Source organism: Pogoniulus pusillus, chromosome 6, assembly GCF_015220805.1.
Source record: "Pogoniulus pusillus isolate bPogPus1 chromosome 6, bPogPus1.pri, whole genome shotgun sequence".
In the NCBI taxonomy this organism is placed as follows: domain Eukaryota; kingdom Metazoa; phylum Chordata; class Aves; order Piciformes; family Lybiidae; genus Pogoniulus; species Pogoniulus pusillus.
In genome coordinates, this window is record NC_087269.1 from 36730876 (window position 1) to 36743380 (window position 12505).

The window sequence follows — 12505 nt, forward strand, 5'->3', positions numbered from 1 at the left end:
AAGGTCACTGCTATTAGTGTTCCCGGAAAGCAGAAACTGTTGTACTCAGTGCACTTCTTTGGTGCTGTAGATAATGAACCAGTCAAGAGTGCAGAACTGCTGACTGGTGGAGTCAGTTACCCCATTCTCAATCCTAAATAACACCAGTTCAGATCTATTATTTTTCATCCTGGCTCATTATGAGGTAGATACTTCCAGTCTGCAAAATTATTGGTGTTTTCATTAACACCACAGATTTTTCTCTACCATGTTTTCACTAGAGTTTGTTCTTCTTATTGCTTACTCAGAGTTATCTGCACTTACCTGCTCAATAGAGATATCTGCAATTACTGTATGCATTTTCTAGCTCTGTGATATGCAGCAGTGTGCCATGCACTGCCACTCACTGCCAATGTACACGGTGGGGACCATGGGATAGCCACTGCGCAGCAATAACAACAATTCAGTTCCACGGTCTCAATCAGGAAAACATAAAGAGAAGTCTTGAGGCATATTAAGGCAAATTCCATGTCTCAGTCTGAACAATCCAGATAATCAGGCTGAGAGAAATGCTGAATTAAAAACTGGGTCTTAATTTTGGACCCAGGAATGCCATTTTGGCTGTAGAAAGGATAAATCATTATTAATTTTCATTAATCAAGCCTGTAATAGCACAGTTGCTCCTCTGGTGATACATTTTTGCTCACTAGGAAGGTGGTTTAATAGACATTTTAGAAAATATGTTTAATACACCCTTATTGCTTTCTAGCCCAGGGACTCTGTCAGGCTGTATGCTTTGTGTCATTTGAACAAAAGCTGTTGTTATTTGATTCTGAAATCTGCATAGCTCAGCCTACCCAGTGCTGTGTTCATCAGTCCTGTTATAGGCCTTGGAGAGGATAATTCTTGTAGAAAATAAAATAAACAATAAATAAAAAAAATAGGCTGAACATCTCTCAAGGCATAAGCAAAGCATAATTGATGATTGTAACTGGACTGTCTGGTAGCCTCACAGCAACATTTGGTAAAGCACAACATCACAGCATTAGAAATATCACACCATTCAAAACACTGTCAAACTTCAGTAGCCAAGCACTGCCTTAAAGTGCTACATTTGATGAGTACCCAACTTTTTCCTCACTAAAAATAGAATTTAAAGTTATCTTCTACACAAGCTGAAAATAGGGAAGAGTTAGATATAATATTCTGACCCTGGGTGAGGTCTAAAGAAAAGTGATGACTATCTAAGAATTAAGATCCATTTATATCGATATCTTCCTTCCTAGCACAAGAAAGGATACTCTGCTCCCTTCTACCTCTTCTGCTCTGATGGCCAGAAGGAAGGAATTTGTTTCAATTCCTTTGCTGGGGAACTGCTGGTTTTCTGTCATTCCCAACTGCCAAGTACCCTGCAAGAAGCAGAGACAGGACTTTCAGTGATTTGTCCATTTGCTTCCTATAAGTTCACTCAGGACTGTGACCGACAAGCGGGCTTTGCTGTTCCATATACAGCTGTACTGCCTAGCCTGGCCATCCCAATGGAAAATACTTTGTACAACTGCAGTACAGCTGGCCAGAATGAATCATGAGTACAAGGAAGTTTCTCCAGAGTAATTTCCTCTGTAATTTTATATTTTCACCATGTTTTGTTATGTTGCAGTAGTTTGCACATAGCTTTCCTCCTTTTGCTGTCAGACAGTTGCTTCTTCACTGTCCTTTGCAATCTACAGTTATAAAGCTGTTTAGCCTATCTAGCACATCTTGGAGAGCATCTCTTCATAGTGCAGTAATAGTCCTTAGGGGAATTAGCAGAAGTAGTTTCTCACATCTTAAGATTTTTTTTTTTTTAATGTTTCAATGCTTTGTTCAAAAGATGAATAGAAGATATCTAAGGCCCCCAAAAAAGTCTCAACCATACTGAACAAACAATTGCTTTACTACAGCAGAAAAGCTGCATTTTGATTAACAAACTCTGTTGAAACAGACAGAGCACTTAAATAAGGAAATCAGTACAAAGGAGGAAGATGAAACCATGAAGAGTCACAGTGAGATGCCTTTCACATACCCTCTCAACAAAATTATTGCAGGCATTCTTTAACTTCATTTGACTTTGGCAAGTTTTTATTATCCAGTATTATTTCCATGCTTGTATTTCCTCCTTAGAGCATCCAGTGTTCTCTAAAGACAGATAAGAAGATGTGTCCTTCCAAAACCTTTCAGAGAGAGTGGCCAAGAAACACAGCAACATGTGTAAAACACACACTTCTCCATCCATACAAAATACAGCCATCTGCTGAGGTATCTAAAGCTTCACATAGATACATACAGCTGGATGTTATAGGTTAGCCACAGCCACATGAGGAGATGGTAGTGTGGAGTGCATCCCTCCAGAGATACTTTGAGAGACTGTGCCTTTTCTGACGTCCCAATAAAGGCACACACTGCTGTCCTTCTGCAGGCCAAGCCAGCTGGTCAGAGCAGAAAAGAGCAGACTCTGGGTCTGCTTCTTCCCTTCTGTTTTGAAGCAGATACACACAGACATGGGGAGGTCTAGAACAAACTTGCCCTATGTTACAGCTATATTCTGGGTCTGCAGCTTGTCCCTCCATGAGGTTTGTCTTGCAGGCTCTAAACTCATGTGTTAGAATGCATTTAAACTCTTCAGAGTTGAAACCATAGCTTTAGCTGTGACCTTTACAACACATAGTATGCTATCAGCACATAAACAAGATGATATAACCCCTTAAGCATGTTCAGACATTTAAGATGTAAAAGCTGAGCAAGCAAAAGCAGTACTTTCAGAGTAGGAACTTTAAGTCACATGGAGACCTCTTTGTTCTCTTGAGAGGTTAAATGACATACTCTGTCCAGTCATGAAACTGCTTACAACATTATCTCATGCAGGCGTCCCAAATCAATGTTCTCTTATGTGCCACAGCTTCACTGAAAGCAGAGCCAGATAATTGAACACCAAGTGCTCAATTAGCATTGCAGGCCCTGGCTCAGTTGCAGAGACTAGATTGGGTGCTTACAAGCATATAATTAAATGGTACTTTTATTATAATTTTTTTTTGTTGGATTATGCTGTTGTCTTACTGATTTTACTTGCTTCATATTACCAAAATAAACTAAAATGCCAAATATTTATGTAGGAAAAAGAATTTAAAAATAAATTGTGCCTCGGGCAGGGGTATTAAGGTCTCAAGAAGCAGATCAGATTATGATAGCTTTATGTTCATTCACTGAAGGAGAATATGAACAGTTTCAGTTTCCTTTTTGTGAATAAGGACGAAGGGCTGTCACTCACATTCCAGGAAGAAATACTGCACTATTTCCCCCTCATTTGCTTTCTACCAGCCCTTTTCCAGGGACAGCTGTCCTGCTAGCAGAGCAGAAAAGCTGGCACAGCAGAGATGCCTTTTTCACTTTTCCTCTCCTTCTCTGGAAACTTAAGCTGTTGCATACAGCTATGAATGGAGATGGCTGAGGCAAGGCCATGCATGTTCCCTTCTTTTGATGCCATGACAGAAACAGAACCTTCTGCAGTGCAACAAATCAGACACCTTGGGGTAGAAATATGTGAAGCCATCACAGCAAGGCTTGCTAGGCCTTAAACGAAGTAGGAGATACCATGCACTCCACATTCAGAGACAGATCCAGTAACTAGTCATGCACTAGTTTCAGTATGTGTGAGGTATCAGCTCTACGAAGGCCTGTGAAGAGTTTTTGTCTTACTTGTCTTCATATTTAAGTCACTTCAAGATAGTGTGTTAACAGGCTATCTATTGTGTAAATAGAAGGGACAGTCTTGTGCAGAAGTACTTACTCAAGCTTTGCTTGTTAGGCACGCAGGTGAAGTACAGCACTTCCAATTCTGTGTCCTCATCTGTGGTACATCTTTTCAGAAGTAGGATGACCTGAGAGAATGATTTTAAAAGGCCTGTAGTACAAACGATGTTTGGATCAGATAAGGACAATTCTCTACTTACTGTAAATACCTTAAGTAGCTTATTAGAAATAATGCCTAATTTAAAAAGGTATAGAACACTTAGCACCATTATTGCTTCCTAAATTAAAATGCCATTATAGAATATTTTTGTTCTTCTGTCCCTTCTTACTTTCTACTCTCATCCTTCCAATTCTTTTGAGGGTTCTTTCACTTGTACTTCAGAGTCTTTCAGGCCAAATTTACTTAATTTAAAGGCATGGTTAGTCATTCTCTCGCATCATTCAGTCCTTGAAATACCTAGTATTTAATGTATCTGATGAGGTTCTTTCTTAGCTAAGATACTAGGTTAATAGATCTGTAGCCAAAGTTTTGCCTGGAGCAAAGTCCTACCATGCCTGTGGTTGCTTTAGCCAGGTAAGGCTACCAACAAAAGAAAGTAATAAAATAGCAATTTGACTGGCTGAAAGTGATAGCAAGTGGCAGTAGTGTATAGAAGCAGGCCTTTAAAACAAGGCCTTGCTCACTATTTAATATTCAGCACACACATGCACTTGGAAACTATTGTATTCTGTGTTTCAGAAGCCTCTAATTGTGTGCAGTCAAAAAAATGGCTATTGATAAGGTGTGGTCCTGTTTGTCCTTTTTGTTGGCAGCATGCAAGACGACAGTTTAGAAACTTCAACTTCCATATCTCAACTTCTGAGAGAAAGTTACTTAGCTGAAGCTAAACACCAAGGCAAGAGCGAAAGAAGCCGATCAGAGCCAGCTCCTCATAATTTCCATTATGGCAATGCTTCTGGTGATTCAGATGAGGTAGTTGCCCAAGATGAGCTTCCAGATCTCTCTGCCTTTTTGAGCCAAGAAGAGCTAGATGAAAGTGTGAACCTGGCAAGACAAGCTATTGGTCAGAATCCACTGGAAACTAAGCAAGATGACCTTCACTTACATTCACAGCATCCCCCAGATCAACTGAAAACAACAGGAAAACATAAACAAATGGCCCAGTCCACTGCTTTGAAAACATCAGACAATGGTTTGCACTCAAACTTTTGTCAGGACCATGTCAAAAATACAAAGGGCTCCAAAGGGAGCTCTCAAGACCTAAAGAAACACCTCCCTTCTGAATCAGAATCAAAGAAGGAATTCCTAAACAAGGCGGCAGATTTTATTGAGGAGCTCTCCTCACTTTTCAAAGCTCACAACTCTCAAAGAATAAGACCCCGAACATGCAAAAATTACAGGAGCAAAATGGATTCTAAGAATAAGCTGGCTCAAGGAGTTAGCTGTAACCTATCTGGCACATCGGAAACCAGAGAACGCCTCTCCATTCCAGTACCTCAAGGCTTTCAAAATGAATCAGAGAAAACACTTGAAAAAACAGATGACCAACAGGCAACAAATTTGGAATCTCTCAATCAGTTAACAAATGCAGAGCTAAAATCAGAGTCAGAATCTGCTTCCGTGAGTTCTGATGAGGCTCTTGGACAGCCACCACACTTCACTCAAAAACTGAAGAGCAGAGAAGTTCCTGAAGGAACCAAAGTGCAATTGGACTGCATTGTGGTAGGAATCCCAGCACCTGAAGTCAGGTAAACATATTCTGCACTTGGCATTTTGTATTTCTGTAAGAGTTACTGTATGCCTTACTCCTTTCAGATATCTTTGCCTATATGTTTCAGTAATCTGTAGCTGAAGTCTCTTGATCTTTGTTAATAAAACTGATAGAGGAAAAAAAATTGCTTTCTTAAAGTAATGCAAAGGTTGCTTATATATTAAGACAACGTATTTTGGGACTTTCTTTGAACTTTAGAGAACTATTTTTAAATGTTGTATTTCCATAATTAAAACAAAGTGCTAAATCCTTAGTGAGAAATGGTAGTTATCTTTATGGAAAATAAGCCTGATTGTGTAAATCACCAATGGCTGTAATACCTCATGCTGATGTCTGAAGGCATTTGAGGTGAGTAAGCACAGAGTTCTGTAAATCAAAAACGTTCATATATATCCATACATGAACAGAGAGGAAAAGAGTCCACTGAAGTTACTACAGAAGTAACCAGAGGCAGCTCAGTTCTCATTCAGATTCTGTCAATGATTCTGCTATGGTCTTAGAAAAAAAACAGGTATAAGGCGCCCTGATTAAATGATACTTACTCATGTTGTGTGACAAGCCTGCTAGTCCCAGAGCTTCAACTTTCACCCAAATCAAGGAGGATTCTGAAAGTTAAATGAGTAACATTTGCAAAGATCACTGGACATGAAAGGAAACAGGGAAAACCTACACTTCATTCATCAATGACATCAGTGGAATGAGAAACAGATTATTGTAACTTCTACATTTGTCTTGAAAATTCTTATATCTCATAAGCATTTTTAAATCTAAATTTGCTCATATAGAGCTCATTAGTCAAATTTACCTCTCACAAAGGTGGAATCATATTTTCTTTTAGAGACATACTACACATGTTTGCCACCTAGTTTCTGCAGTATAATAAACAGATACCCTTATTCTAGACAGCTGCCTGGCCTTTTATAGGCATTTTAGAAGTCTGTTGCTTTTCTATATACTGAAAAGAGCTATTTTCATCTTCAGTATACAGTTAGAGGACTCTGAGCTTCACCTTTTGGAAGTCGTCAGGTCATTGTTTCCTTAGCTACTGAGTACATGACTGGCAGTGCTTCTGCTGCACCTTTTGTCATCATTCCTGCTGAACCAATAGGCACAGTCACATGAAAACTGTCGCAGTGTCCAAAGATTGTGGCAAGGAAGTTTTGTCTTCCACAACCTTGGATTTCTGGCACACCAGCTGCTAGTTTTTCAAAAGGAAGATGTTTTTACAACTCACTATTAAATACACAGGACCAAGGATCTACAAATTAATAACTCCCTTGTTATGGATAGCCTTGTGTCAAAGACAAGAAGCTAAGTTACTATGTTCATAGGATCCCTGAACTGTGACTGCCAGACCACTCCGCCCAGTGCCTTCAGTGGTAGTAATGTGTAGGTTCTCAGCCCCTAACAAGACCTTGACTGGTGATGCCACTCAGCCTCTTGTGCTTGGTAGGAATGTGAACTTCTGTAGGACTAAATTATTTATTGTAAAAGCAAATAATTCTAAAGCTGAGGGAAACACCTTGTTTAGGAAGAATGTGGTTTCTACTGAGTTTCATGCCTAAAGTGACTGCTTTAAATAATGATTTTGAGGCATGACTTTGGTGGAGCTGATATCATTATAAATGTTGTATTGTGTTCAGCACTTAAATTTATGGAGAAGCCTGATTAAAAGAGAAAACCCTGCTAGAAAATTTTTGGGGGTTGACAGAAAACAAGCGGGAAGTATCATCATCATCATCCCCTAGATATTAGCAACACTTTCTGAAGACTTCTTTACTTCTTTACTTACAAAGATGTTGAGATGTTTCTGCAGACACTTGCCTTGATAAGTCTTTATTTGTATTAAAAATGTCAGTAGGATCCTAGCACATGAGAATTATGTTTGGTTTTGTATCATCATTCATACTTTATATTACAAAGAAAATAACTTAAATAATTTTCTCTACTATATATAGACCTGTACACAATCTCAGTCTGGCTTTCTTTGCCATCAGGAAAGGTGACCAGGGAGTTGCTTCTTTACAGAAGCACTGTCCAGTGCACAGTGGTTTAGGTATTTCTCAAGAAGGGAATGCCTCCATCCTTAGACACATCTCCATCCTTACAACACACATTCCCATGCTGTTGACACGCACAGAAACCTGACAAAGTGCTCATGCCATCTAAGCTAAGGCCTTTAACAACTATCTGATTTAGAAACTGACGCTATGAAGTCACTGAAGCCTTGCAAATGCATATGGGAGAACTTGAGAATGACAACTCATATTGTAGAGCATCACTGGATGACTAGGATGCTTATGCACTCAGTTCAAGGACTGCTTGATTCCACAGAGTTGGATGATGAATATCTTTGTAACTTGGGTCTGGTTTTGTTCCAACAAAATTTAAGATTTTCCACTGAAATTTCTGTTTGAACATTTTGTTCATTTAAAATAACTAAATAAGCAACTTATGTGGAGAACAGTTGATACAGGAGCTGATTTTATACACTTTTACAGAAGTATTCATCACACTTCCAATGGTAATACACTGTTGCCAAGCAATGTACTACTCCAAACACAAATACACAACTTGGTTTACTGACTCATGCTTCTACCCAGATCAGGGTCTTGCAGGAGCCTACACAAGTCCAGTGCTCACAGGCTGATGCCCCAAGGCCAGGGGAAGTAGGGACAGGAAAAAAGAAGCCTCATGGGTAATATCAGTCCCAAGTAGTCAAGTTCCAATAAAAAAAAATCAGACTCAGTTTCAGTTTCACAAGTTAAACTAACAAACAAAAGATAAATCACAAGGGGGTGAGTTTGAACTCTCCCTTTGTGTTTTTGTGTCTGTATGTGCGTGCTGTATTAAGGAGAAAGCTGGGAATGTCAGTGATAAATATTCAAGTGTTCCCAGTGATTCTGGCCTTTGTAGTCACTGCTATATCATAAGGAAGACAGAAAACAGAATGTACTTCACTACAGATGTTCCATTAACCATGGGGACACGAGGTTGCAGGGTTTTTGACTAAAAATAATGCTTGTCTTTGATCTGTTAGGCAAAGTTTCCAAAACAGTGAAGGAAGTATCTAGATGGCCACAGCTGTGGAACCATGTCCAGAACTGGCATTTGTCTTGCTTTGAGGACAGCAGGTTTTCAAGGTTTGTGGTGAATTAGTTCAGTATCTGTGGGGCTGAGCAAGAATTATAATAAATAAAGAAGAGAGATACAAAAATCCCAGGAAAGGACTGACTGGCAAGGTGACAACTGATAAGAGAAAGCTTAATGTTGACTTGCTTTAAGGCACAATTTCTTCTTTCTTCAACTCAACCGAATGGCCAAGCTCAGAAAATAAGGATCCTTTGGATATATGTGTGCTAATGCATGCTTGCCTGTATCTTTTGCCTTGAAATGTACTTCCTAACCACAGAAAGGGATCCCAGGTTAGTTACACTGCCCATAATACATACACTAACTATGTAGAAGTGGTACTGTGGGAACGCAGAGCATTGTGAAACTAGAACAAGATTCAACAAGCACTGTAATGTAGTTTCCCAGTCAACACAAGGTGTAATCTGATGTTTAAATTGATGTAATGAGGATTATACGACAGAAATTTATAGACAGAGTGTTTACAAAGAAGCTGATCACAGGGATAGAAAGCACTGGGAAGTATCATGGACAGATATCCTGTTTGAAAGCAAGGCATTTGATTCCAAAACTGATGATGTGAAAAAATAATGTAAATTACATTCATGATGGATCAGGGGCAAAATATCATTGGCAATGATAAAGCAGTGTAATATTCAGGCTGGATGAGTAACTGTCTGGCATATATGAGGCTTCACTGAAGGACAAAAATTGGGATGGTGGAGCAAGAGGAGAACCTGGGAAGTGATTTGAAGTACCATTGTACAGAAAGCTAAATCCTGCTTGCCTGAATACAGGTAGACCTGGCCAACTGCTTCTTTAGGAGAACTGAGCCTTAATGAAACAAGCCCACATGCTAGAGGAAGTTTGCTAAGCCTACCTGGCTAGAATGAAATTTCATTGAAACGTTACCCATCTTTTCAGTATCATCATTTGGAGAGGCAAAGACTTATACAATCCTATAGGGGCCTCTACCTGGCTCAAACATCAGCTCACAATTAAAGAACACTACTACAATTATTCATTGATTGCTCTACTCTGATTATACTGCAGCTTAGAAATAAGCATTTAAGGGAAGTGTGTGGCATATTTCCAAAGTGTTAAAGGTTTCAGTGACCTCATTCTCATTCTTCCTTCTACAGCTCTGTTTCTGTATGAGTAATGCTGGGTGTGACATATGCTAGGTGTGATATTGACTCTTCTCCCTGAGAAGAGCATTCCTTTTTCCAGGTTCAGAGGTGCCTAGATTTTTCTAAACTGGCACATCACTCCTAGGTTAATTTTACTTATGAATCACATTGCATGTTTTGGCATACACAGCTACCTTGGAAGTGTCATGAGGATTTGATGTTCTAAAAACAGGCTGTATGTCATAAGGTTTCCATGAACACATTCTTTAACACAGGCATACGGAGCTTAGGTAGTGCATTTTAGTGCTGCTTTGTTTGAAATTAATCACAATTTTGTAGAGACTCTGAAGTCACGTAAAACTGATAAAGATTTTTATCTTCCTAGCTGCCAAATGTGAACATGTCTTGGTGTTCAAAGCCTAGAAAGCTGAATTTCTCTCACATGCAACTCCAGTCAAATCAATGGTTTAAGACCTAGATGAATTTGGCACAGTGGGTGACACTGCTTGTGCTTAATGTGAACCTGCCTTGTATGATGAAGCTATCATTACAATTCACGGCAGGAATGAAATGCCAGTGATGGAGAGTATTGCTACTTCAGTCATGCCATGTATCTCAATGTCAGAACTCTCCCTGGAACTGACATTTCGTTGCTACCACGTACAACATTTTGAAGTTAAGAATAATATACGATGCTGGTAAGCAAGAAGTAGGTATGGCCAGAGGCCAGATTTACATAAAGCTTGATTTTACAGACTAGAACTGTTTTTCGCTGTGAAGAGATAACAGAAATTAAGCACACTTTGGTTTTTGGGGTTTTTTTGGCTTAATATCAAACCCCTTACCATTATGGTGAAAATAGTGACTGCCTAAAGAACACCATGTGTAGGAGAGCTAAGCACAGGCTCAAAGCGGTTTATTCCCAAAATTTTAAATCACTTATCCTGCAAAATAACTGCAAAGAAAATAATTAAGTCACTCCTGCTTCAGTGTCTGAGTCTACTAAAGGAACATACTACTCACACACACTAAACAAATATTGGAAAGAAATAGCTTACATGGTGGTTTTAGTTTTGCTTACAGCACAAGCCCTACGAGGAGAGGCTGAGGGAGCTGGGATTGTTTAGCCTGGAGAAGAGGAGGCTCAGGGGTGACCTTATCGCTGTCTGCAACTACCTGAGGGGTGGTTGTGGCCAGGAGGAGGTTGCTCTCTTCTCTCAGGTGGCCAGCACCAGAACGAGAGGACACAGCCTCAGGCTGCACCAGGGGAAATTTAGGCTCGAGGTGAGGAGAAAGTTCTTCACTGAGAGAGTCATTGGACACTGGAATGGGCTGCCCGGGGAGGTGGTGGAGTCGCCGTCCCTGGGGCTGTTCAAGGCAGGATTGGACGTGGCACTTGGTGCCATGGTCTAGCCTTGAGCTCTGTGGTAAAAGGTTGGACTTGATGATCTGTGAGGTCTCTTCCAACCCTGATGATACTGTGATACTGTGAAATTACAACCGTGCCTCCTAAGGCATGCAATACAGACTTATCACTGTACTAACCCTACAGGTTAACTGAAAAAACTGATCAATAGTTACACAAAGAGTTCTTGTATATTACTGGTGATTGTATTGCAGTGTTTTGTGTAATGTGTTTTGCCTTGTGTGTCACTCGAGCAGGGAGCCATATTTGAGTGGATACAAAAATATGACACCACCGTACTACAGAGGTTATTTTCATGTTCTGAAAAGATGCTGCTGAAAATGTCTGTCTTTAACAGTTTTTCATATCTACTAACTCTAATGTGCTAAAACAAGGCTTCATGGTAGGGTAGCAGCATGAGGTAGGTATATAAAAAGACATGAGTAAGTGCCATGACTCACCTCCCAAAGCACACAGATGCCTACATGTATTACGCACCTAAAAAGCAACTTCACGTACCAAATTTGCACTTGTAGTCGTACAGTTGTGCACTGTCTCCTCACAATTACCACCAATTGTAATCTTGAAAACAAGACAAGAATAAACCATAGAAACATAGAATAGAATTACAGAATAGTATGGGTTGGAAGTGACCTCCAAAGGTCATCTAGTCCAAACCTCTCTGAAATCAGCAGGGGCATCCTCAACTAGATCAGGTTGCCCAGAACCCTATCACCTTGAATATCTCCAACCACCTCCCTGGGCAACCTGTTCCATTGTTGCCCTACTCTCATAGTAAAGAACTGGTTCCTAACATCCAATCTTAATTTACTCTTCTGTAGTTTGAAGCCATTGCCCCTTGTCCTATCACTACAGGCTTTTGTAAACAGTCTCTCTCCATCCTTCTTGTAGGCCCCCTTCAGGTACTGGAAGGCTGCTATCAGGTCTCCCTGGAGCCTTCTCTTCTCCAGGCTCCCTCAGCCTGTTCTCATAGCAGCTCCAACCCCCTAATCATTTTTGTGGCCTTCATCTGGACCTGCTCCATCAGGTCTCTGGTCTTCCTGTGTTGAAGGCTCCAGAGCTGGATGCAGTACTCCAGGTGAGGTCTCCCCAGAGCAAAGTGGCAGAATCACCTCACTCGATCTGCTAGTAACATATCTTTTGATGCAGCCCAGGGTGTGAATGGCTTTCTGGCCTGCAAACGCACACAGTCTGTTCAAGCAGCATCTTGTCCACCAGCACCTCCAAGTCCTTTCCCACAGGGCTATTTTCTATCACCTCATCCACCAGTCTGTATT

At 40.3% G+C, this 12505-nt stretch overlaps 2 protein-coding genes across 7 annotated transcripts in view; one reads left to right on the plus strand and one right to left on the minus strand.

Moving 5' to 3' along the window:
• HERC4 (HECT and RLD domain containing E3 ubiquitin protein ligase 4) overlaps window positions 1–12505 on the minus strand; it is a 75475-nt gene that overhangs the window by 55817 nt on the left and 7153 nt on the right. For 4 of the 6 annotated variants that reach the window (XM_064145221.1, XM_064145213.1, XM_064145215.1 and 1 more), the window contains exons 4-8: window positions 6083–6145; window positions 3806–4813; window positions 2045–2157; window positions 1281–1388; window positions 304–482 (exon numbers count right to left, since the gene is read on the minus strand). The gene's annotated coding sequence lies outside the window, so the exon portion shown is untranslated. The remainder of the gene's footprint in view (window positions 1–303; window positions 483–1280; window positions 1389–2044; window positions 2158–3805; window positions 4814–6082; window positions 6146–12505) is intronic. The other 2 variants (XM_064145214.1, XM_064145216.1) reach the window with 2 other exon arrangements.
• MYPN (myopalladin) overlaps window positions 4583–12505 on the plus strand; it is a 47297-nt gene continuing 39374 nt past the window's right edge. Inside the window, exon 1 of the mRNA XM_064145211.1 lies at window positions 4583–5517. Coding sequence (XP_064001281.1) covers window positions 4583–5517 — 935 coding nt within the window. The remainder of the gene's footprint in view (window positions 5518–12505) is intronic.